This window comes from Ruditapes philippinarum, unplaced genomic scaffold (assembly GCF_026571515.1).
Source record: "Ruditapes philippinarum isolate M1 unplaced genomic scaffold, ASM2657151v2 ctg941_1_1_1_1, whole genome shotgun sequence".
Taxonomy (NCBI): Eukaryota; Metazoa; Mollusca; class Bivalvia; order Venerida; family Veneridae; genus Ruditapes; species Ruditapes philippinarum.
The window spans coordinates 288,407-310,830 of NW_026862330.1; the positions used below are offsets into that span (position 1 = coordinate 288,407).

Consider the following 22,424-nt stretch of genomic DNA (forward strand, 5'->3'; position numbering starts at 1 on the left):
GAAATTCCATTGTGAACATGGACTCAAAGCATAGTAAATTTTACTGCTTTATACGTGTAGTATGATCTATATAAAATTTTGTACAATCACTTGGAAATATGCGAGCCGGTATTAAGTGATAGAAAAACTAACGGATTGTAAGGAGTATTAGAATAATCCTTTAGGCGGCAGATTCTAGACGGGCAAATTAAACCACATCATCACGACAGTCGATACCTTAGTGAATATCTACATGGTAATACATGTACCACCGTGCATATGCAGTAACGAAGGAATGTGCAATTAAGGTAAAAGTAACGCCCACTCTCTGCAACGCTATTGCCAAAACAAATAACATAGTAAGTAAAGGAACCAAAATATTTTATTTTATAAATAAAATTTAAAGAAATGAATTAGCGCATACGGTTGTACGACATTATACTTTAACCAGCATTACAATTTTGTCAGGAATATGTTTACTTTTTAGATCATTCGAGAGAAAGACAGCCCGATAACTGTTTTAATGGTGACTTTTGTGTTTCGTCAAATAAATATGTACATTTAACGCATTAAAAATTAAAAACTTTTTTTTGTCACATCCTGTATACCTAAGACATTTGTTAAACTACATGTGTCATATAACAATAGAAGAAAACTGGTAAAATAGGATTTAGCTATTTTTAATAAGATAACTCTTGTGGCTTCAGTGCTTCATTCACGAATTCGGTGTTACCTCGTAAAAATGGTTGTCTACTAAACTAAGTGTAATATGACACGAGTAGATTGGAAAATGTCTCAGGTACACCGAATATAAAAAATCATAAAGTAATATGTATGTTAATATATTTAACAATATCAACGAAACTAAAAATTGCCATCAAAACGCTAATCAGCTTGTCATTTTCACGAATGATCTTGAAAAATGAACATTTTATTGGAAATATTTTTGATGAGGTTAATGTCTAAGCAACCGTATGTGCTAACTCATTTCGTCCGTTTTGGCGTACAATAAAAATATTGGTCCATTTACTTACCGCGGTGCTCGCTTAAGCCACTAAATTGCACAAATCTGCGTTACTTTTGCACAATTCCTGCGTTATTTGCACGTTCCTGCGTTACGGGATATACAGGATAGTGCACCGTTATAGCATTGATTAACATGGAGTTTGCAGGGTTTCAAAAATATCAGACGAGCTGTATTTTCTCCGGATATCACTAATTTGGACTTTACAGTATTCAATGAATTGAAATCGAGACTAAGTTGAATCAGATAATCAGGTACGTGGCTCAGATCCTAAAACAAACATTCACACAACTGTTATTTGACACAACAAACATATTGTGTAAAAGTTCATATTTTGCAATATTATGTAAAGTGTTTATATCATGTATGAAAACAAAATCAACAAGGAAGGGCGGTTTTCAACGAACGTATCTCCCAACACATGACTAATGGCAAGGAGCCCAATACGACACCAAACACGACAGGGTACGTTGCGTTTATAATGCATTCAGAATGATACAGTTCGTTAATAATGAATTATATATTTTATAATATTTTCGTATGTTTTAAACATTATCAAATACATGAAAAGTGTGATCATTCAATGGTAGTGTGAAGTATATATCAACAACAGCACTCATGATGCTTTGCATGAACAATATCCAGGAACAACAAATTGATCAAATTCAAGAGCTAAACTGGCTGAGTTAAAAGTCAAAATTGTTTGGATCACTGGTTCAACTACACATTGTCCGTCACAAATACCACTTCTCCTGAAATCAAAGACAATACATGGCAAGTTAGAAGCTTCCCTATATTTGTGTGAACACAATCATTCTTAATTTTTGCATTTATTTCTGTGCTTAGCCATTGTCATTTCGAGATGATATTTTCAAACCTTAAATGTTGAAAGACAACAAAATGAATTAGAAAAACCCTTAACGATATTTTAATGTATGTTTTATACAGTCAAACTATAAGTAAAATATAACTATTATTTTCATTGTAACTAAACCATATATTAGAGATAGGTGATACTGCGTTTATACTCCTCAAGGTACGTTTGACATTATTTATATTATCACAACCACACTCTGACTATATTATGGTAGCTTACAAAAGTTTACGCTTACTAGGTCTAGAGATCAAATGTTCAAATTTTACATGCTGTAAACATGTTCAATACATTATTACTAACATCGCTTGTGTCATACGCACTGAACTATCTATGTGATTGATTGGGAAGGAGTAGACAGTTTAGTAAAAATTTGAAAAATAAGATCATCAAGAAAGGGCGGCACTCAATGAACGTCTCTCCCATCACAGGATTACAAGCAAGAAACCCAATAGGACACCAAATACGACAGGACACAAAACCTCAGTGCCAGTAAATAAAATTAGCAACAATCGTCCGATACTTGCCCGTAACAAACTTGTGTGTTGTTATCAATTAACTCATGCAATTTGATACGGTATTTGTCTTTACATTGTTATCTGAGATGAAAAATATGGCCTCTAGAAACTGTTATATCTTTTTTTAGTATTTGTGTTTAACATTAAGGTTAACAAGTTGGTACATAAAAAAGTAAAATGCAACAGTGTTTAGTATTAAGCTCGATAGATATTCATTACAAAGTAAGTTACTTACAAACAACTTCCATGAGGTACGAACTGATATTTTGGAGGCATATGTACAATAAACTTTTTTTGTCCATAAATGTTTTTCATCGTCGTATTTATAAATGTCTGTACTTTCCTGAAAAAAAGTTTAAAATCATCACGCACAGTTTTATTATTTGCTCGATTTGCGCCCAATGAAAAGAAAACAACCACTTTGGATAAAACGAATTATTGTTTCTGCTACAAGAAGGTGAATCGTGGAACAAATGTTCTCTCGAAGTTAATTCTAAGAGCATAAAGTAAAAATATACTGGAGAATCACTTGTACGTTAGGCGAATAACTGCCAGATTCCATGCGCTTGGAAATTACTGAACATGTTTCTAAATATGTGAGTCGCTGATTTTTTTCTAATATTGTGACTGGTGTTGAAAGCAGGTTTCGCTATTTAAGGCAATACGCATATGTATCAATAAGATTAGGGCCACTTAAAATGTTCGTCAAGCGATTGACAAGTGTTTTCACGTTTTACTTTTTTCAATACCCGTGAAACTTTTTTCAATTTCCTGTTTCTATGGCCGTTCTGAGGCCTTTCTGTCACAACAAGAATAATAAAGATATCGTATTCAGAAAAGAATTAAAAATTACTTCAATCAAGTTCGTTTATCGACTGGTATGAAATGCCTGCATTTGGCACCATGTGACTTAATTCCTCTTTCCTTAAAACTGCTTACAGGGCATCGTTCATTGGTAGAAATTGACTTGGGTCGGGTATTCTTTCAGGTATTCAAAGGTTTACATAAGGAGGACTTCGGTGAGCATTTTAAACTTTGGAATAAATGTCTGAAAATTAGTATTGTAGTAGCAGTAAATCATATCTTAGTGTTGAAACTGAAAATTGTAAAATACTTGCTCTTAGATTTAATTTATTGTCCATATTGCATTACATATTGGCCTACCCTTGTACATGGTTAAACGAATATATCTTATAATCAGGAAAACAATCAAACGACATGTTGTACCATGATTTCTTTATTTAGATTAACATACTCTTGATAATAGCATGGAAATGTTATTGAACTTGGAATAAAAAGTTATAAAGATACGTTAAGAGGCTACTTACGTCTCACAGCATGAATCACCGTCACCTAACAACCCAACTGGAAGGTGAACATCTTGTTTCTGTAAATAGTTCTGTCTTGTTGTTTTAAACTGTGTCCATTTTTCCTTAGCCTCTTCACGGGAATAAAATAGACCTGGGAATCGCCATGATATATAACTGTAACTAAAATTAAAATATATGACACAACGTTTTAACCCTTAAATAACTTATTTTAATAAAAACTAAAAGAACTTTTACAATTTGTTCTCTATCAAATTTTTATATTTATCTAACAGTTTTACCGATCAAAATGTGTTAATGGCTGATTTTCATTTTACATTAATTACGACACAAGAAAGTATTAAAGCCCTTTACACAAAACAATATTATACAAGAGTAAATAACACTTTGACGTGACGTCAATTACGTAATAAAACAATTAGCGTTATATACGCATTTCACTTTATGCGCGTCAATGAAACATAATTCGTTTTAACTGTTAACCGTTCTTATTTTGGATATGTGATAAAACAAAGAATATATTCGTGTATATTCAATATTAAATTTATTTATCTTGTGAAATAAAACAATATTTTGTTCGCCAGAAGCATAATGAGATTTCTTTTCAACTAGTTCAAAAAATCTAGTGCTAAACCTACATGAAAATCTAAAACTTTATAAGATTAACGGAGAAGTAGAGTGTATTACTTAACTTACCTGTATTTTCCACACGTGTACTCTTGGCATAGTGTTGCCTCACTTGTGCTCGGCTGTCTTGTCCTTTTTAAAAGACGACCAAGTTTTCTGTAATCAGATGCACAACACGCAATAATCACTAATATAATAAAAATTCTAAACCAAGTAGCCATAACAGACCAAAATATGTTAACTATATAAAAAGACCGTTTTTAACAACTTTTACTATCAACGTATAAAATGATTATATTAAATGAATATAAACGTGTTTACTTTCTTAACAACCTTGACGTACAAATGTATATGATAATTGACTCAAAGGTCCCTCCTCTTTTCCAGTCGGGTTGATGTATTACGTGTAAAATATGTAGATATGCAAAATATGTAAGGTTACTTTAATTAATTCTTATACCTCAGCAATCAACCAACAATCAATGACAAAGTTAACATCAAGATAGCCCACATTCTGCTTTTAATATTTTTGGTTTCATCAATTACCAACCTACCGTAACAATCTCCAGCTAAATTTTTTGTTATTGCCACCTGTACGTAAAAAATACGATTGCTCAATCCACAAAATAAAAAAAATCTGATGTAAAAATGAAATCAATAAAAATACATATCTTTAGTTTATCTGTAAGAAGTCATTTCGCTATATTCATTTAACATTAACGGAATGTTGTTTTCATCAAACCACATACATCCAAAGTAAATGCGTAGATAATTCAATGTATATTAAACATGCCTTGTGGTATAATCGGCTAAGCCGTTTATCTGATATGTCAACCAAAACATTGTATTTTGTATAAAAATTACATATTTATTATCTAAGTGTGCAATGAACTAAAAATTAGACACATTATCTAAAATAATGAAGATAACAAAATTTCATTATCGTGTTTAACATAAGAATATAACTAGTATTACAACTATTATTAAAAAGTTCTTTATCTAAATGTTAACTAAATGTAATAGTGTAAAGTTATTTTATATATATCTTATAACCCGAAAAAAGTTGGTTGACCCACATGTGTTTCTTTAATAAACTTTTCCTTTCTCCTTTAATAAACTTTTCTTTTCTCATATTCTCAAATCATGCAAAGTTAACATAAATTCAGTTTTCATTTTGTCCATATGTCTACATATAACCCATTTGCAGATATACACGCCTTTTAACGCCTTTTTCACACACCCCTTTTTTGTTGTCTCAAATGGTGAAAAAAATGCCTTATTTAGGCCCCCAACACTTGTTTTTGTTGGAGAAATGTTGTTTAAGAAGTGACCGCCCCCTATCCAAAAGATACATCAGGGGGTAGCCAGAAGGGATGTGCCCCCTTTTGTTTGAGGGTTTGAAGGAGGGCGACAACGCTGCACATTGCAAATTTGGACTTGTGAGAGGCAAAAAATGACCCCAGGTCGATCATAAGGTAACTTGTAACCAACGCTGAAAAGCTTTTGACACTATATCAATCCATTGAGAAGTTGCAGCACTTTGAGTCAATTTTGGTGGAAAAAATCAACGCAAAATGGTGATGTTTTGGCAATTTTTAGAGTCGTCTCGTTGCCCTGGTAACAGGAAGTTTAAGACTGAGCCTCTTGTTGCAAAGACAATGGTCTAGTCAACATTTGTGCCAAGTTTAATTAGTATTGAAGCAGTTTTATAGTTTAATAGCAATTTGAACTTATAACGGGACCCTTTTTAATTAAAAGCAGTCATTTCTCACAAAATGCTCATGCTCAAGCAGAAATGAGTTAACTGTTAAAAAAAGAATTCCGTATTCCGTTATATATCGGACAAGGCGTTTGAATGATTAAATGTTAAAGCATCGCCTTTTCAACCGCCAAAGTTCATTTCGAAACATCTAATTCATCTTTTCACGCCGATTTATATACGAAAATGAATCAAAACTGTCAGAATCGGCGAAAAATGCTATATATTTCTACTTTGTGATCATAATTTCTGCAAGCGTCTAGAGGGACTGCTCCATAACTGTAGTGAGATGTATCCGCTTTTATTTGACAAAGTTTTTATTTTCGCGTTAACGTCACGTTCCGTTTAGCGTATAGTTAAACGAACGTTGCGTCATATGTTATTTTATGAACTTCATTATTTTCTGAAGAAGACATAACGCCAAGAGCTAAAGCTAAAGAAAAGCGTTTGTTTTTATTGAACTGATTATATATATTGAAATATTGAACTGATTATATATGTCACTAAATATGGAAAAAAAAAACAAAAAAAAAGAAAAAAACAACAAAACAGCGCTTTTAGATAGATACATGTACCGTTTGGTTTTTTCATACCTTTTAAGAGCTTTTTAATTATAATAGAAAAATCAATCGACATAGGAAGAAGATCATAGTTTTGCTTTAGATGGATATTAAATATAGAAAGTTTGTCTATTGATACAATCTTACAAATATGTTATGCACAATTCGTTTAACTAATTCACTTGTCCTAGTTTGTGATGATGATGATGATGATGATGATGCATCATTATTATTTGGTTTAATGGGCGAAAATAAATTCAAGTTCGTAATTGTTCGTGATACGGAAGTGTTTCGTAGACACTTTTTATGCCATAAACCCTTCCCTGTAATAAATACTTTATGTTTTCATCGTTAGTTTTAATAAAAAAAAATCATCGAATGACGTGGGTATACCACGAAATTATGATAAAAATCACCCCAGGTTATTTTATATTTCTTTATTCGGTTATCTTCTCATCACAAAGAAAACAAGGTAAGTTTGGTGTCTGGCTGTATTATCACAGTTATTTATACATTGTTTTTGTAGATCTATATATCAACGAGGCCAACCTTTTGCATCAATAAGAGGTTATAAATACGTGAATAATAAATACACAAAACAATGTTAATAATAAATACCGCAAATTGTCGGATTATCAATTTATATACCGGCTAGGAAATTTTTTAGGATAAATCTGCGCTGTAACACATAGTACTTCGCGCTAATCAATTTAAAAAGGACACTACAATTCAAAATTATTATACCCAATTCTTTTTCTTAGGAATTTATTTGTAAAAACAAGAACTTTTCACAAGCAAATTTATAATTCATTTAATTAGGGTAAGTTAATTGCTAAATTTTGTATTTATGATTGGGTCGTGACGTTATATTACTGCACACTTTATCACTTAATCTGTTTGTAAACGTCCGTGCAGCTTAAAAATCTAATTAGGATTAATATCTGTATTTCTTTTTTTCCAATTTTTGAGTTTATCGATTTGTATAAAATGTTTGTTGAATCTACTTCTTTTCGAAACCAATATATAGGGTTAGAACATAAACCCTAAAAAGCCAATCGTACCATTGTACATTAGTCTCTCAACCAATACAAAGAATGGGAAAGAAACAAGAATAAGACAGAGGCTACTTTTAAAGTTTTAATATAAACTACACAATTTGAAAATTTTCGATATTTAAAAAAAAAAATTGTTTTGTGTTGCTTGTCATATATACAAGTATACAGAAGTAATAAAAATGTTCATTATAATATTAGATTAAGATTACATTGTACTACAAAACAGCATCTCTTTTTCACAATGAGTTATCGTCTACGTGAGCTTATGAAATAGAAAAGTACCCATAATTTCCTTTATGCTATCGTTTCTAAAAACATTTTTAAACAATATCCCATGGGAAAATACTGCGATTATCTCGTTTGACCTGACAAATAAAAAGCCGTAAGATATTTAGTAGGTGTTATAACTTTCGAGTAGATCAAGGTTAACACTACCATAAGTTAAAAACAGTAAATTTAATAGGTTTAAATATATGATGAAATATCTTGTCAATAAACAATAAATTCTTCTCAATAAGACTTCAGTATGACAGCAGAGTAAGTGTGTTCAAACAAGGAAACAAAGTTACCGGATTCCATTCATTTTTGTGGCCACTTTAATTCAAAAAGAAGTACCGTAAAAGAGACCAATATATTTTCAAGTTGTCAATTTTATGGCCTAATACGCAAATGTTTACGTTGCACAAACAGTTGGGTCTTGCTCTGACTGTACATAGAGCTACAATGATTTAGCATATCCTTGGTACGTCTAAACAAGGCGCAATAAATTACAAGTTAAAATCTAACATCTTCGGAGTCATTATGTTTCACAAAAGAAGACGGTGTTTTGACACGTAGTTCATGATGACGTTAAGTTGTTTTATTGCTTGTTCTATTCAAGCATTTTACATTCTTATTTGTCACTTTATTGTTAGTGTTAACAACACACTTTTCAATATAATACATTTTTTATTAATACATATAATTTAAAAGGACAAAAATATTCACTACACAAATTGATTGTTTATTTGAACTAACGAAAATAATCAAACCCATAAAAAGTTTACCATATTTCAGCTATGTCATTACATTTATCTGTTAACTAAACACTTAAAACTTAAAATGGTTACAGGAATGTGAATTGAAGACGTCATAATTTTAATGCACACCCAGTCAGTAAACTTAGTCTCTTATTGCGTGCAAACAAAAATATTTCATCATCAAATTTTAGTTAGATGATATAGTACTAAAATGTAAATATTTGACAACGCCAAAATTTGTTATTCATTAATTGGCTAAGGGTGTAAAAATAACATTCCTTTAACAAAGTGTTTGTTTAAAAAATTCTAAAAAGCAAGGAAAAAAATCATGACAATAATATGCAAATTGAATGCAAATATCATTCAAATATTTTCATAATACAAGTATATTTAAAGTCAATTATATGCCGAGATGGGAACTATCATTATGCAATGATTGTATAATATCCTCCGTTTAAAATTACATAAAAATACTTTCAGTTTGTTATGATTGAAAAAATCATTTGTTCCGATAACATGTTAATTCTGTATGTTTGTATCTATGCGTTAATGTGCGTTTTTATCACATAAACCACGGCGCAGGAGTGTTATAAAGCTATTTAATAAAACGATATTGCACTACAATATAGTGTAATAAAACTACGTAACGTCATTTTTATTATTCTAATCGCGCTAATGTTATCGATAGACAAATAAAAATGACTTTTATTTACTGTATACCCTCTTACTTTAGTTATTTAATAAAGAAAAAAATATATTCGGTAGATTCAATACTAAATTTATTGAAGTCGTTGAATAAAACAATATTATTTATCTCGATCAATAAATTAAGTATTTATCTACACCCATTCAGTATCCTCTATCAATAATACATGAACGCAATGATCGCACATTCCATTTTTTTTATCTTTTTGTAAACAAATTGTAAATTAATATAGTAATTTTGTTCATGAATTTTGTTCATGTATATAATTGTTCACATAAAATGTCAATATGATATTATTGTAATACATATAAATGTAATATTTACTGTTTATATACTGTTTGAAAATCGATACAATGTTTGAAGCTGTTCGTTGAGTCATGCAATTAAACAAAGTCACTATAAATTGAAATGCATAAACGTTTCAGATATTTAAAAACAACAAAAAAAGACAAACAAGTTGACTTAAAATATGTGATATTGTTTGTTTTATTCCACAATCAGTTTACATTTTTAAACGTTTATTTTAGCATAAAATACAGAAAATATCAGTAAAGTATATAGAATTAATTGTATCACAGAAAAAGCTCTTATAAAAATCAAGTGTCAACGTCTTTTGGTGTATCAATTTTTTATTTTCTGAAATTTTTGCAGGCGCAGTACCCTGGTATCTCAAAAAATCCAAACAGAAGGGAGTTGCTTGAATTCATTGCTAATAAACTAAGAATTTTATTTTCGATCACGCATTCGCCCGGGCAACTTCCAGTACGTCTGAAATTGAAAAACAAATGTTTAAAAATGGATTATGGTAAACCAAATAAAAGTAAACTTGATAAAGACATTATTAATTAATGCGATTATGTTACTTCATTTGATGGCATGACCTTTTGCAAGGAATTTAAGTAAAGTAAACCAAACGAGTGTAAAGTTGATATAGACATCATTGACTTATACGATTATTTTACTTTTTTGGATGACATGACATTTTGCAAACGATTAAGATAAAAGCTGTCATGGAAACACAGGTGTCGAATAAGGCAGTCCATTTATAAAATAAAAAAAATATAAAATAGATAAATACAGAATACAGAATCGCACTTATTTTTTGAAGATAGGAAAAAGTGAATAAAAAAGAATTTGTATTATTCTTACACGCAGGAAGCATGAGGTATATATTGGTAGTTGGGGTCGGCTTGACTAGTAAGATGAATAATACTCATACTTTCTCCGTTTACGTTCGTTAAGGTTGTGTTGATTTTATGCTGTATGTGCCTGTAGAAAATGAAGACATACATTTTCAAAAAACGTTTGAAAATGAGAATTTTTTCTCTCTCAAAAGTCAAAAGTCTATTCACATTATCAATTTCAAACGTTTTTCATTTTTTTTTTTGTTTAGGATAATTAAAGCTAACGTAACGTTCTGAATTGTAATGAATGGTATCATCAACTTATATTACATAGGGATACGAAATCTCTAAAAATAGAAAACTTTTTCTTTTCTGGCCCGAAATCTATTGCGCGAGATTCATTGACCATTTGAGTTGATCAATTTCCGCCATCTTGTTTATTGTAAGCAAATGTGTTTACATTTTCATCCATTACTGAGAATATTTAAATTTTCATAATCTTTATTGCTTTTATTTTACATTTTTCGCAACATTTTTGTTACTTCTTTTGATTGACATAACAAATTTTAGATAATATGGAGGCGTAAATGTTCCCGTGTCAAACATGGTCTCAGAAAATATTGCAATAATGTTGAAAATGAATCCCTGATACAAATTGTAAGTTTATGGCGCTATTGCTTATCTCCATTTAAGTACATCTCTGTGATTATATTGAATAGTAATAATGTACATGAACTAATCCATTATTGTTTCAGTCTTTCTTTCAGATGAATTGTTATTTTGAAGATGTAATCACATTAGATATTGTGATATTTTCAACCACAATTTACACGTATATATGTTTGTACTTAATTGAATTAAAATTGAACTTTCTTGTATTATTTACAATGTATTACTTTAATTACTTATTTTTATTGAAACATTTTTAACAGTTTTGATTATTTTGCAACATATGTATTTACTCACGTTGAACAACAAATAGAGCCGTCGTCAGCATAAGGCTGTAATTCAGGATTTTCAAGTCCATCTGCATATTCAGGATTATTTAAAGCTTTATTGCTAACTCTGTCTAGCGTTGATAGATCTTTCCCGGAATGAAATAATCCCCTATACACTTCCTTTAAGTATGTGTAGCTACAAATAACAAATTCTTATCATTATTATTTTTGAGAAATGATAGTTATATATTATAAGCAATAACTACTTGTTGATTTACTATGATTGTAAAGTCAGTTACGAGTAAATCTGAAAATCAAATGTAAGATAATTTTTTTTATATAAAATTGCTGAACAATTTATTCACTTAAATAGATACATAATATTGCCGACGACACAAACTTGCAAAATTCATATATGATAAATAAAAAAGCATTGCAATATTTCATTTCAATTATTTTTTGTTTATTTAACCGTCATAGCTATCTTGAATTTGAAGCTTCAAACATTTGAAATTGTGAAAATATGTTTATTTCCTTCAGTATCATTAAAGCATATTTTTGATAAAATTAAAACACATGACACTGAAAAAATCTTTTCTTTAATGATATAACTTTTATTTCATAACCTTCGCTTACTCTCTTTTTTATCACACTAATTGTAAGACAATACTAATCAGAAAAAAATACACACAATTACTTTCAATGAATAAAATTCTTACCTGTTTATTCCACAATATCCATTATGACAGACAGTGGCTGGATCTTGCTTATAAGTATCATCAGTTGTTGGCAAAGTGTAGCTTGATATAAGCTTAACAAAACTAAGCGCATATAGAATTAAAAGACATGTTTTAAAATTCATTTCATAGACAGAATCTTGCGCAAGTTGTTGAGAACACAATTTCGTTCAGTAGAATCAAATTTTCAACGTGTCATTTACCACAACTTCTAGCTGATTGAAGGTAATAAATACACCTCCCTATATTTATAGGCCTTGACTGACCTGCAAAAATCGCTATTTAAACATATATCAAATATTGTAAGTAAATTTGCTTCATATTTTATTCTGTTAACATAAACCAATGTCCAAGAGAAAATCATTATTTTTGTTATTCAGGTGACGAAAGAAACCTAATAACAAATTAGCAAACACATTCTAACCATATAATAATGCTTGGGAAAAAGTTGTTTTTTTTGTTATTTAAAATTAATATCAGTATAAAGAGTTCTTTAATATTTTTTCTTCCTTGATATTTTGCCTCTTTACCCTTCTTTTATTTCATTCCGTTTTACCCTTTTTAGATAATTTATCTTTTATCCTACTTTTATGTTTAACCTTTTACCCTTTATTATATTTTACCTTTTTATCCTTTTTATGTTTTACTTTATACCTTTTAAAAATAGTTTAACATTTTTGAATATATATTTTTACACTGATATATCTACTTTCAAAGTAAGTAATGTTTATGTCTTAAATTTGACTCTTGATTACTTTGAAAGAATTGTATATAATACTGTACAAACGATATCTTGTTATTGTTTTTTTCCTCTTATTCAAAGACACATGTGTCCATATTTACTTCTTTAAATGCTTAAATAGTTTGTTTGAAAGTTATATCTAAGTTGTAAACAGATAATTAAATGAAGTAATAAAACAAGAAACTAAATAAATAAATAAACGGAAACAAACTGACAGTCAATAAACAATAAAGAAGCAAAAAAATAAAAAAACACCAAAAAAACCCCAAAAAAAAAAAAAAAAAAAACAAAACAACAACAACAACAGAAAAACAATATGCATTTTAGCAGCATTAATTGATAACATAGATAAAAAGACTCAATATGTAAATATGACCTTAATGCTTGATTAAGAATTATTCAATGTCATACATTCAGAAAACTGATAATCTAGTTGCGAACTGTATAAAAGTGTGGCACTGTAACGGTCTATTATTCTTTTAGATTAATAATATCTGTCATATGTTGCGGTTCGGATCGGAATATCCGTCCCGAGGTGACCCACCCATTGGGTGGGTTACCGAGGGACAGATATTCCGATCCGAACCGCCAACATATGTCCGATATTTTTTCTTGCATATTTTACGCTATTACATTATATTTAAAATTATTTATCTTAATTTTCAATAGGAATTTATGTCATTACAACCTTTACTATTTTCGTACAACAGCGTATGAAATTACATCTTCATTTATAACGGTAAAATTACGTCATCCTAAGCGTGCCATCGTACAGCCTGCGACTCATCTGGCACACCCTATGCCATATGAAATTTCCGGCATGGATATAACTAACGGAAACGCCAGTCTTGTATGCAAGAAATACTTTGCCAGTCATATTGAGTCTTTTCAATAATATACATGTACTCTCAATACAATCAAACACATAATTATCATAATTGAGCAGAAAGCCTATTCTATTGAATCATATAATAAATATATACGGTAATTAAACAATAAATATTTTTGTTAACCTTGACACATCAAGATAAGGAAGAATATTTAAATTACCTCCAAATATAAACACCTGTTTAAACGTATCCTAGATTTGGGGCTTGCACGTTGACAAAGTTATAAATTTATGAAAACATACGTGGGGTTAAACACGATTCAAAATACAATGTATTTTTTTTGCCACACTTCTTTACATGTTAATGTCGTCTTATTGATGCAGGTCAATTTAAAACTTACAAAAATTCAAAGGACATTTCATGATGCTGTAAATACAATTTAACACTTTAAATAATACGCATACAATTTTTATACATCTTAGATATATATTTTTTTGGTTATATTCTACAGTTTACAGGAGACAACTAAAAATAACATGTCACAATACTCGTCGTTTGAATTGTCTTTCTTAGATTATACAATATTTAAGAATTATGAAGTGGACTTTGGTTGACTTTGGGTAACTTCGGCTTTCTTCTGGTAATTTTGCTGTTTTCATCTTCTTTGAAATCTACATAATATCTTTTTTATCCTGTCACTTGTATCAATTTCGGTCCGAAAACAAGGTGCCGTATATTTTAAATGATCTACGGCACTTGATCACGTGGTATGCATGAATGGGCACCTATTTGCCGGACTACTTTTCAAGAAAAAATATAGTTATTATTATAATGTCCGACTTTATGTTTGGTGGTAAAATTTGTTTTCGCCTCAGAGTTTCCAATAGAAACGTTCTTTACAGTTCCAGTGGTATGAAAAAAACTGTCGTTAAAACTTCTGTGTGTAGAATAACGAATTTTGGAAACGTTGATTAAACTTTGTTTGTTTATTTTATTTCACTCTATAATTTTTCAAGCGAAATAAAAATTATTAAAAGTGATATTAATGTAAATCTTAATGTCGTTTGCGACATTAAAATAGCGTACTTGATTTGACTGTTTTGCACGTGCTGTTTGGCGCTACATTGTTACGCCACGTAAACAAGACTTTAAACGTCTGTACAGCGTTAACGACTAAATAAAAGATATTGGTGTTCGAATTCATTTTCTTAGTTAGACCATTTTCTTTCATTCTAGATAGTTTTCACAACAAAATTCGACAAAAAATTGTATTTATTTATCACATTTTTCAAACAAAATGGCGCCCTCAATGTGAAAAAACACAAGGAGATAATTAGAACGGCGAGTGCATTGTTGTAGAATAATGCACGCTTCGGGCCTTCTTTGTTTATATAGAAACATTTCCGATAGTGTGATTAAAGGTGGTTTGCCTAATAAAATTCTTAAAAAACGGTGACAGGATAAATAGAATAATAGATTGGTGCCGTGGATGGAGAAAGTTTATCTGGCTCTGCTCCGGAATTAATTGGGTGAGCCGAAGTCTCGCCAGATAAACTTTCTCCATCCACGGCACCAACCTATTATTCTCCATATATCTGTTTTGTGATTTTGTCAGGTGAAGTGAAATGGTGTTGTCCAATCCACTCAACTCAACTTAACTCATATTTGATCAAAGACTAATCTTTGATAACAATTACATTAATCTAAATTTCAAACACTTAAAACATTTTACATACAATTAAACCATTAATTCATTTAAATTATGGAAGACTTTTATAAAATCTGTAAATGAGGATCGGCTAAATATTAACATATTTATTCATATTCGGTCAAAAACAAAATTAATCTGGTGCGTACATACGCATCAAAAATTATGAAAGCAAGCGCCGAACAAGACCATCCCACGCCAGAGCCTGACAAGCGTCGATCCGCAAAGTAAAAAAGGAGTGCGGTGACAAGCGCATTAAAACAGTGAAAGATCGGCGCCAAATGAGATGACAAGAAGCACAGAACACCATAAACCACTCAAGACCTAACACATTCCATGTACTCTATTTGTAGTAGATCTACACTACTTACAGATGTCATTTAATCATGAATAAAGTAATGACCTTCATAAACTAATTGATATGGAAATATCTGCCAGTGACGTCGATATTTTGTGAAAATACATATATGGTGACTCTCATGCATGCACATTAGAGTCCGTGCTTATCCTTATAAGAACTTTCATGTTTAATATACAAGATAATCATTTGCTTTATCATAAGTAAATTATCTAAAGTAAAAAACATGACGGTTCTAAAAAAATGATGAACATATCTTTTGGTGTAAGAAACTTCAGCATAAAACATTCGTGTAAAGAAACGATTTCAATATAAAATGGCAAAGTGAAAGGAAATTTACACGCAGTCGTACATTTTGTGCTTTGTGATATTTTTGATTCACACATCTCTCAATTAAGTTGAATATACACATAAAATGTTTCTGTACGAATCTTTTTTTATGTTTTGAATTACAAAAATGAAATAGAAATGTACAGAAAGCTAAACATGTTCACAGCTTAATGTCATAGACATGTATTTTGTCACTTTTTCCACTAGAAGGATCAAAAGTTATCATCATTTTGTCTTCCGGGACAGTAAGAGCAATATCTTGAGGTCCCATGACGTCGTCAATCCTGTTTAACACTTCAGATATCAAGTTTCCATCCTTGTCAAGGATTTGGACATTGTCAGATCCAAAACCACAAACAATGACACGCCCATCTTTTGTGACATAAATGCCACGTGGTGAATTCATACTATTATCCTAGAAATGAAAAAGGAATGCATTTTGTTAATCTTATCGAGTATTAACCATGATAAAAATGATGACTTTTTTCACAAATACATGATAATTAAGTAGGACAATCCGAGTATCAGCTATGTCATAAAATTTGTTTTTGTAAAAGTTACTTTCGTAAGCTGTAAACAGGTGAAATACGTAACCCCGAAACAAGGGAACCATGAACTCTAAATGGGGGAACCATGAACCAGAGTGCTTGTAATAACCGATCGTTCTCCTTTAATTCGTTCATCATTTAATATTTTAATACGCTGACAAGTCAATGATAATAACAAGCGGCGATATACAATGAAGTAAATTTTTACAATTTACCTTATAGACAAATTGTTTCATAGTCATTCCGGATATACATGTCACGTGGCTTCTGTGGCAGTCAGTAACGTACATTAACCCTCCAGTAGAGTTCAGTTTCACATACCAAGGTCTGAACAACATCGGAATGAAAGTGTCGTCTGGGCGAATTTCTTGCTTTTCCTTCCCATTTATATCAATTATCTACGAATAAATACACATACTAAATTTATATCTTTAAACTAAATTTCAGTATTTCTTATCTTTATATTCATACTTAATAACAACAACAACAAATGAGACGTGTACACAATAAATCATTCATTTAAATTACCTTCTTAAGAATTTAGGATAAAATCTGTTAACAGACAAACCTTTATAGATGGTGGTGAGGCACATGAGCATGCAACAGCAAATCTATCTCCAGCAAAAGATATTCCATATCCTCGGTCAGATATCATAATGCTTTTGCTGAGGATAAGCGAAGCACCAATTTTGAAAATATCTATTCTATTCTCCCGTGGAATTGTCACAGCGAGTTCAGAGTCTGATATAATCGTGATTCCAAAGGGCTGACTTTCGAGAACCGTCTCTGATACTAATTTCAGATCTTTGCTAAGTATCTTCAGCTTATTGTTGTTTCTGTCAACCAAAATTGTTTGACCGTTTGGTGTACATACGATTCCCGTGAACCAGCATGTTTCTTTATCCGACGGAGAACTTGCAGAGAAAACGTCTTTTAAGTTTGCGTACATTGTTGATGAATGTACTGACTTCATACTTTTGATACTCTTTGTGTCTGATTTTAAAGTACGCCTTGATCCCATTATGTCCAACTCATCTTCTGGATCCGAGTCCGATCTTGCTGTCATTAGAGTCTTTGATGTGGGTAACCGGGCTGAGGAGGACATTACCCTTAGTTCTCCTAATCGACTTATTCCCTTCATCAGATTTTCCAAGTTGCTGTCTACAGCAAAATTTATTTTTGTATTCTTGATGCGACTATTAAGAGATCCTAGTTTTTCCTTGTAATATTGACTTTGTGTAGTATTATCTGGAAGGTTTTGTAAGACATGACTGTCCGTACCGTACTTTTCTGTACTTTCTACTAGACCATGAAGATTTCCCGATGATTTTCTTATACGCTGTGCTTCTTTGGTTTCACCACGGATTGTTTCCTTTTCTTTGTTGTGCATGGTGTGAAGCTCTTGGATAATTTGCGTCTCACATTTAGTTAAATTCTCGTTTATCTTTTTCCTGACATCTTTTATCTTTGTTAAAACATCATTCTGATCATCATCTACAGATTTATCAGCCTTCGTTCGGTTTTCATATATAGACGTAGCTAGATTTGTTTCTTCATGAAGTGTACTGTTTGTTATATCTATCTGTGGTTTGTTCCTTGAAACAGCTTCCTTCAGCGTTAATACACCTTTGCATGTTTTATGACTTCCAGCCACGCATTTTTCACATAGGACTTCCTTATGGTTGTCGCAGTATTTAGTGACATTTTCTCCTTCGTGAACTGTGCAAAGCGGAGAAGATATGATATCAGCTATATCTTCTTTACGCAGTTTGGCCAGTTGAACTAGACTGTGTTGCTTCGTTGATTTCAGAGCATTATGAAAACCTACACAGTTGTCACATAGTGCATCATGGCACATTTTGCACCACTCCGCTGCAACTGTTTTACGATTTTGTCGTCTGCAAGTATCACATGATTTATCAGGATCTTTGAGTCTTAGAGCTTCTAGATAACTTCGGAGGAATTCGTTCGTTTGAAGTTTATCTACTGCTTCCTCTGGGCTTTTAGTGTCGCTTGTAGTTTTAGTTAATTGTAGGCATATTGGACAAAAGATACCGGAGTTGTCAGACTGTTTTGTTTCCGTATAATACGTAACCAGACAGTTTCTGCAATAGGAGTGCATACATGACAAAGATTTTGGATTGTCTAGAGTATGTTTACATAATTCACATCTTGCAAACTCCTCAGCTTGCGAAGTTACCTTTGTTGGGCTGTTAGCTTTCTTTAGTGCCTTAGCTTTAGCAGCAATAGATGCTGTGCTTGAATTAATATCACTCCGAGTACTCTTAGGTTTAACCGGACTCTTCGTCGGACTTCTTGATGTTGATGCCATTTTAAATCTGAAATTTTAATAATAATATGGCGATGACTATATAAAAATGCTTAATTTTCCATTAGTAGTCAATGCATGACAAATTGGCACTTAAAGTTACGGCTATTTTTCCTAAAAGGAGCTTCAATTAAATGAATTAACTGCTTTTCTGCGATTTTTAAAATAAATCATGAAAATAAAGAATAAAACGTGAAATACATCTAGCTTAATATGTGCAAATTGGCGTGTACAGACTTTTGAGGGACTCAAAAACTACACAATTACTGCACGGTACTCACAATATAATTATACCATTTAAATTGCATGTATTATATTTTGATAACATAAAACAAATCATACCTTTCATGTACGTTTATTCTTCCATTTATATTATTTCACTACGATTTCATTCCAGTTTTTAAACTAAATTTACTTCACCAACTACTCCTATTCAAAATAATACATAAAGCATCATTCACCACCTTGTAATAAAGTTCGTTATGAATGGTTGTCAAAATTTAAACTCTAATGCTGTGGATTCAATTATAAATCTATTGATCGTTTTGGGTTTTCTTTTAATTTTGTATCTGAAGTTTAATGAAAATATAAAACATCATTGAATAAGAATATATCGATTTGTCCGTTTCTTTAGAAAAAGAGAAGAAAAACATTTACATCGTTAATCTAAGGGTATTTCATTACCTTTTGAAATAAATTTATGCGTATTTGAAAGATGAATAGAAGAATTTAATATCAACACTGATATGATAAAAAATTAAATAAATTTGAATGAAAGAATGATATTGATAGATCTAATATATCTAAAGAAAATAAAACCTTGTCAACTTTTATTTGCTCTTAAACTTTTCTTCAACAGAAATACCCTTTTTCTCCGACAAAAACTGAAATTGAATATGACAGAGAACTATACGTATATAATATACATGTAGATGTGATTAAAATATAAAAACATAAGTTATTTAAAATATTTAAATATAAAATATAAGTTATTTAAAATATTGAAATATAAAATATAAGTTATTTAACATATTTAAAGATAAAAAAATTAGTTATTTAAAATATTAAAATAAAAAAACTATTTAAACAAATATTTCCATGAATATAAATTTTCGTAAAATTATACAATTTATACCATTTAAACGGATGTGTATAACTGACAATAGCAAAATATTCAGCGTGTTTTATGCATGATTAACTTAATGTACACTTCTTCTGAGGTGCCAAAAATATATTTAATTTGTTTTTATATGCAAAGCGAACACTCGTTTATCTTTAACTGAAATAAATTTTGAATTTTGTCCAATAAATAAGTAGTTAACAGATAGAAATTTTATTGCTTGTCGAGCCGACAACTTGGATAATGGGAATTTTAAAAGTTACACTTCTGAAACCAAGTAGTTTTGATAAAATACTAAATGGAGTGCTTTATTTGTTATGACTGAATGACACCTTTTCAATAAATACCGAGTTTATAATTAGTATACGTGTACCTTATTTGTTGCTATATCATGTAATATGAACAGTTAAAATACGCGGTAAAATACGGGGGAGACCACTCAACGTGCAAAATGATACTGTATTCTCGTTTTCTAAGAAAGATATGTTAGATAGTATTTTAGACAAACATTGAGAAACACGCTATATTATTTCTTATTTACTGGTATTATAGCATTTCTTTTATTGTTGTCGAATAGGTTATTACATTTATTTGTTTATATTTTTATTTATAACAAAAGATAATTGACAAACACTTTTAATTAAGTTACATGTTTGCTTACATGACCACATGTTTCCATGAAATTTATAAAAGCACAACAGAAAAATTAATCTTTTATTAAGTTGTCATGATTAATATTTGCTTATCTAAATACAATGTTTATAAACGAGCTAGCTGTTACCGATTCAAATTAATTATCTTATTGAACGATATATGAGAAATTGATAAACAATGGAAACATTTGCGGCAAAGGTCGCAAAAGTCTCTTTTCGGATATCGGTAAATAATAAGTCTTAATGTACAATTAACCTAATTTATACTTACTGAAAGGGAGCAAATTATACCCCAAGTCAACGTGTATATTATATACTATGATAGATTGACTAACCTCATATCAACGTCAAAGGTAACACGTGGTGACTTAGAGATAATGCCATCGTTTGACATCTGAGATTGAACTTTTTGTAATAAAAGCCCAGTCTTCACATTTCGAGAATATCATACTGTATAGTTTTATCTATCTTTTTATTAATAATATATTTCTAAAGATTGGCTATTATAATGGTGATTGACCAATAATTAATGATGAAAAATGTGCATGATACATAAAAAAAACTACGTAAGCCCTAACGAAACTTTCCACTCTTTTTAAGAATTGAGTGTTGCCGATAATTCGGTAAGATATTTATAGAAAATACCGTTGGTAATATGGATTATTGATTAATTGTTCATAGTACAATATAAAACTGAATATATTTATGACAAAACGTCAAGTTATTTTCATTTTAACAGTTCACAGACCATTTACATTTGGATGGGCATGATATCAGTTCAAGTTTTGCACATGTTATGAATTTAAAGTAACTGAACTGCTAATTGCTTTCCTTAAAGTCATACATTATGACTATAATTACAAAATCTCATAATTGAATATGTATCCGATATCTTCCATACATTTATACGTTTATCTCGACACTTCGTTATCTCGACTTTTATCGGCGGTTCCAACGGCTTCGAGATTTCGACTACACGGGTATGATGATGTAATTCCTTGCTTTATTCATCTATATTTTCCTTTGAACATTATTTTTGTACCCCATGTATCTTATTTTGCTATGCATAAATAATGTTTTCTCATAAATACAGTCTATTGAAGACGTTTATAGAAGACGGTATTTGTCTTTTTAAAGCAGTACATTGATTAATTCATTTCAAATAATGTGTAACATACCTAGCTTCTTTAAATGAAATGGCAAATTAAAAATTTAAGCAAAACTTAAAATATTTTTTTCTAAATAAATAAAATTGGTAAATAATTTTTCGCACTGCAATGATAATGTTAATAAAATCTATCATAAAGTTTAAAGACTCACAGATAAAATATATTTGTTTATACGATTTCGGTACAAATGTTGTTCAGTAAACACTTGTTGTATTGCCGTTAATAAGAAAAATAAAGATAACACAACTAATTAAACATCAATTCTGGTTCTATAACTCCCGTACCATATGCTACATTACTATGACGCAAACTTTATGCTTGAATCAATAGGTTCTGTCCAGATAGTACTATAAAAGGATGGCGCACCACAATGTTAACAATAACCTGCC

The 22,424-nt window shown here is 30.5% G+C and overlaps 3 protein-coding genes across 4 annotated transcripts; all 3 read right to left on the reverse strand.

The window, feature by feature from the left end:
- Nucleotides 1–1,508: 1,508 nt before the first annotated feature.
- LOC132718677 (uncharacterized) lies at nucleotides 1,509–5,086 on the reverse strand. The gene is made up of 4 exons (XM_060702392.1): nucleotides 4,420–5,086; nucleotides 3,724–3,885; nucleotides 2,631–2,738; nucleotides 1,509–1,755 (listed from the first exon to the last, which is right to left on the reverse strand). Exons 1-4 carry the CDS (start codon nucleotides 4,569–4,571, stop codon nucleotides 1,620–1,622), a joined length of 558 nt encoding a protein of 185 aa, XP_060558375.1. The 5' UTR covers nucleotides 4,572–5,086; the 3' UTR covers nucleotides 1,509–1,619.
- A 4,825-nt stretch (nucleotides 5,087–9,911) lies between these two features.
- On the reverse strand, nucleotides 9,912–12,939 carry LOC132718694 (uncharacterized). Of its 2 annotated transcripts, XR_009624134.1 has the most exons (5): nucleotides 12,872–12,939; nucleotides 12,231–12,332; nucleotides 11,540–11,707; nucleotides 10,599–10,718; nucleotides 9,912–10,217 (listed from the first exon to the last, which is right to left on the reverse strand). XR_009624134.1 is itself a non-coding variant. In XM_060702409.1 (4 exons), exons 1-4 carry the CDS (start codon nucleotides 12,371–12,373, stop codon nucleotides 10,079–10,081), a joined length of 570 nt encoding a protein of 189 aa, XP_060558392.1. In that variant the 5' UTR covers nucleotides 12,374–12,840; the 3' UTR covers nucleotides 9,912–10,078. The 2 variants fall into 2 exon arrangements, 1 of the variants encoding a protein (XP_060558392.1); XM_060702409.1 differs by lacking the exon at nucleotides 12,872–12,939 and having other exon boundaries at nucleotides 12,231–12,840.
- Nucleotides 12,940–15,417: 2,478 nt separating this feature from the next.
- Nucleotides 15,418–19,588, reverse strand: LOC132718695 (tripartite motif-containing protein 2-like). The gene is made up of 4 exons (XM_060702410.1): nucleotides 19,436–19,588; nucleotides 17,333–19,103; nucleotides 16,980–17,162; nucleotides 15,418–16,631 (listed from the first exon to the last, which is right to left on the reverse strand). The coding sequence occupies exons 2-4, from the start codon at nucleotides 19,094–19,096 to the stop codon at nucleotides 16,377–16,379; spliced, it is 2,202 nt and encodes a 733-aa protein (XP_060558393.1). The 5' UTR covers nucleotides 19,097–19,103; nucleotides 19,436–19,588; the 3' UTR covers nucleotides 15,418–16,376.
- Between the last annotated feature and the right edge of the window lie 2,836 nt (nucleotides 19,589–22,424).

Coding starts and splice junctions, on each gene's coding strand:
- LOC132718677 (XM_060702392.1), bottom strand. CDS start 4,571: ATGGCTACTTGGTTTAGAATTTTTATTATATTAGTGATTATTGCGTGT. Junction 3,886..4,419: donor TACACGTGTGGAAAATACAG/GTAAGTTAAGTA, acceptor TTTTAATTTTAG/TTACAGTTATATATCATGGC. Junction 1,756..2,630: donor GTACCTCATGGAAGTTGTTT/GTAAGTAACTTA, acceptor CTTTGATTTCAG/GAGAAGTGGTATTTGTGACG.
- LOC132718694 (XM_060702409.1), bottom strand. CDS start 12,373: ATGAATTTTAAAACATGTCTTTTAATTCTATATGCGCTTAGTTTTGTT. Junction 11,708..12,230: donor GGATATTGTGGAATAAACAG/GTAAGAATTTTA, acceptor TGTTATTTGTAG/CTACACATACTTAAAGGAAG. Junction 10,218..10,598: donor ATACCTCATGCTTCCTGCGT/GTAAGAATAATA, acceptor TTTCAATTTCAG/ACGTACTGGAAGTTGCCCGG.
- LOC132718695 (XM_060702410.1), bottom strand. CDS start 19,096: ATGGCATCAACATCAAGAAGTCCGACGAAGAGTCCGGTTAAACCTAAG. Junction 17,163..17,332: donor CCTCACCACCATCTATAAAG/GTTTGTCTGTTA, acceptor ATTTATTCGTAG/ATAATTGATATAAATGGGAA. Junction 16,632..16,979: donor TGAAACAATTTGTCTATAAG/GTAAATTGTAAA, acceptor TTTCATTTCTAG/GATAATAGTATGAATTCACC.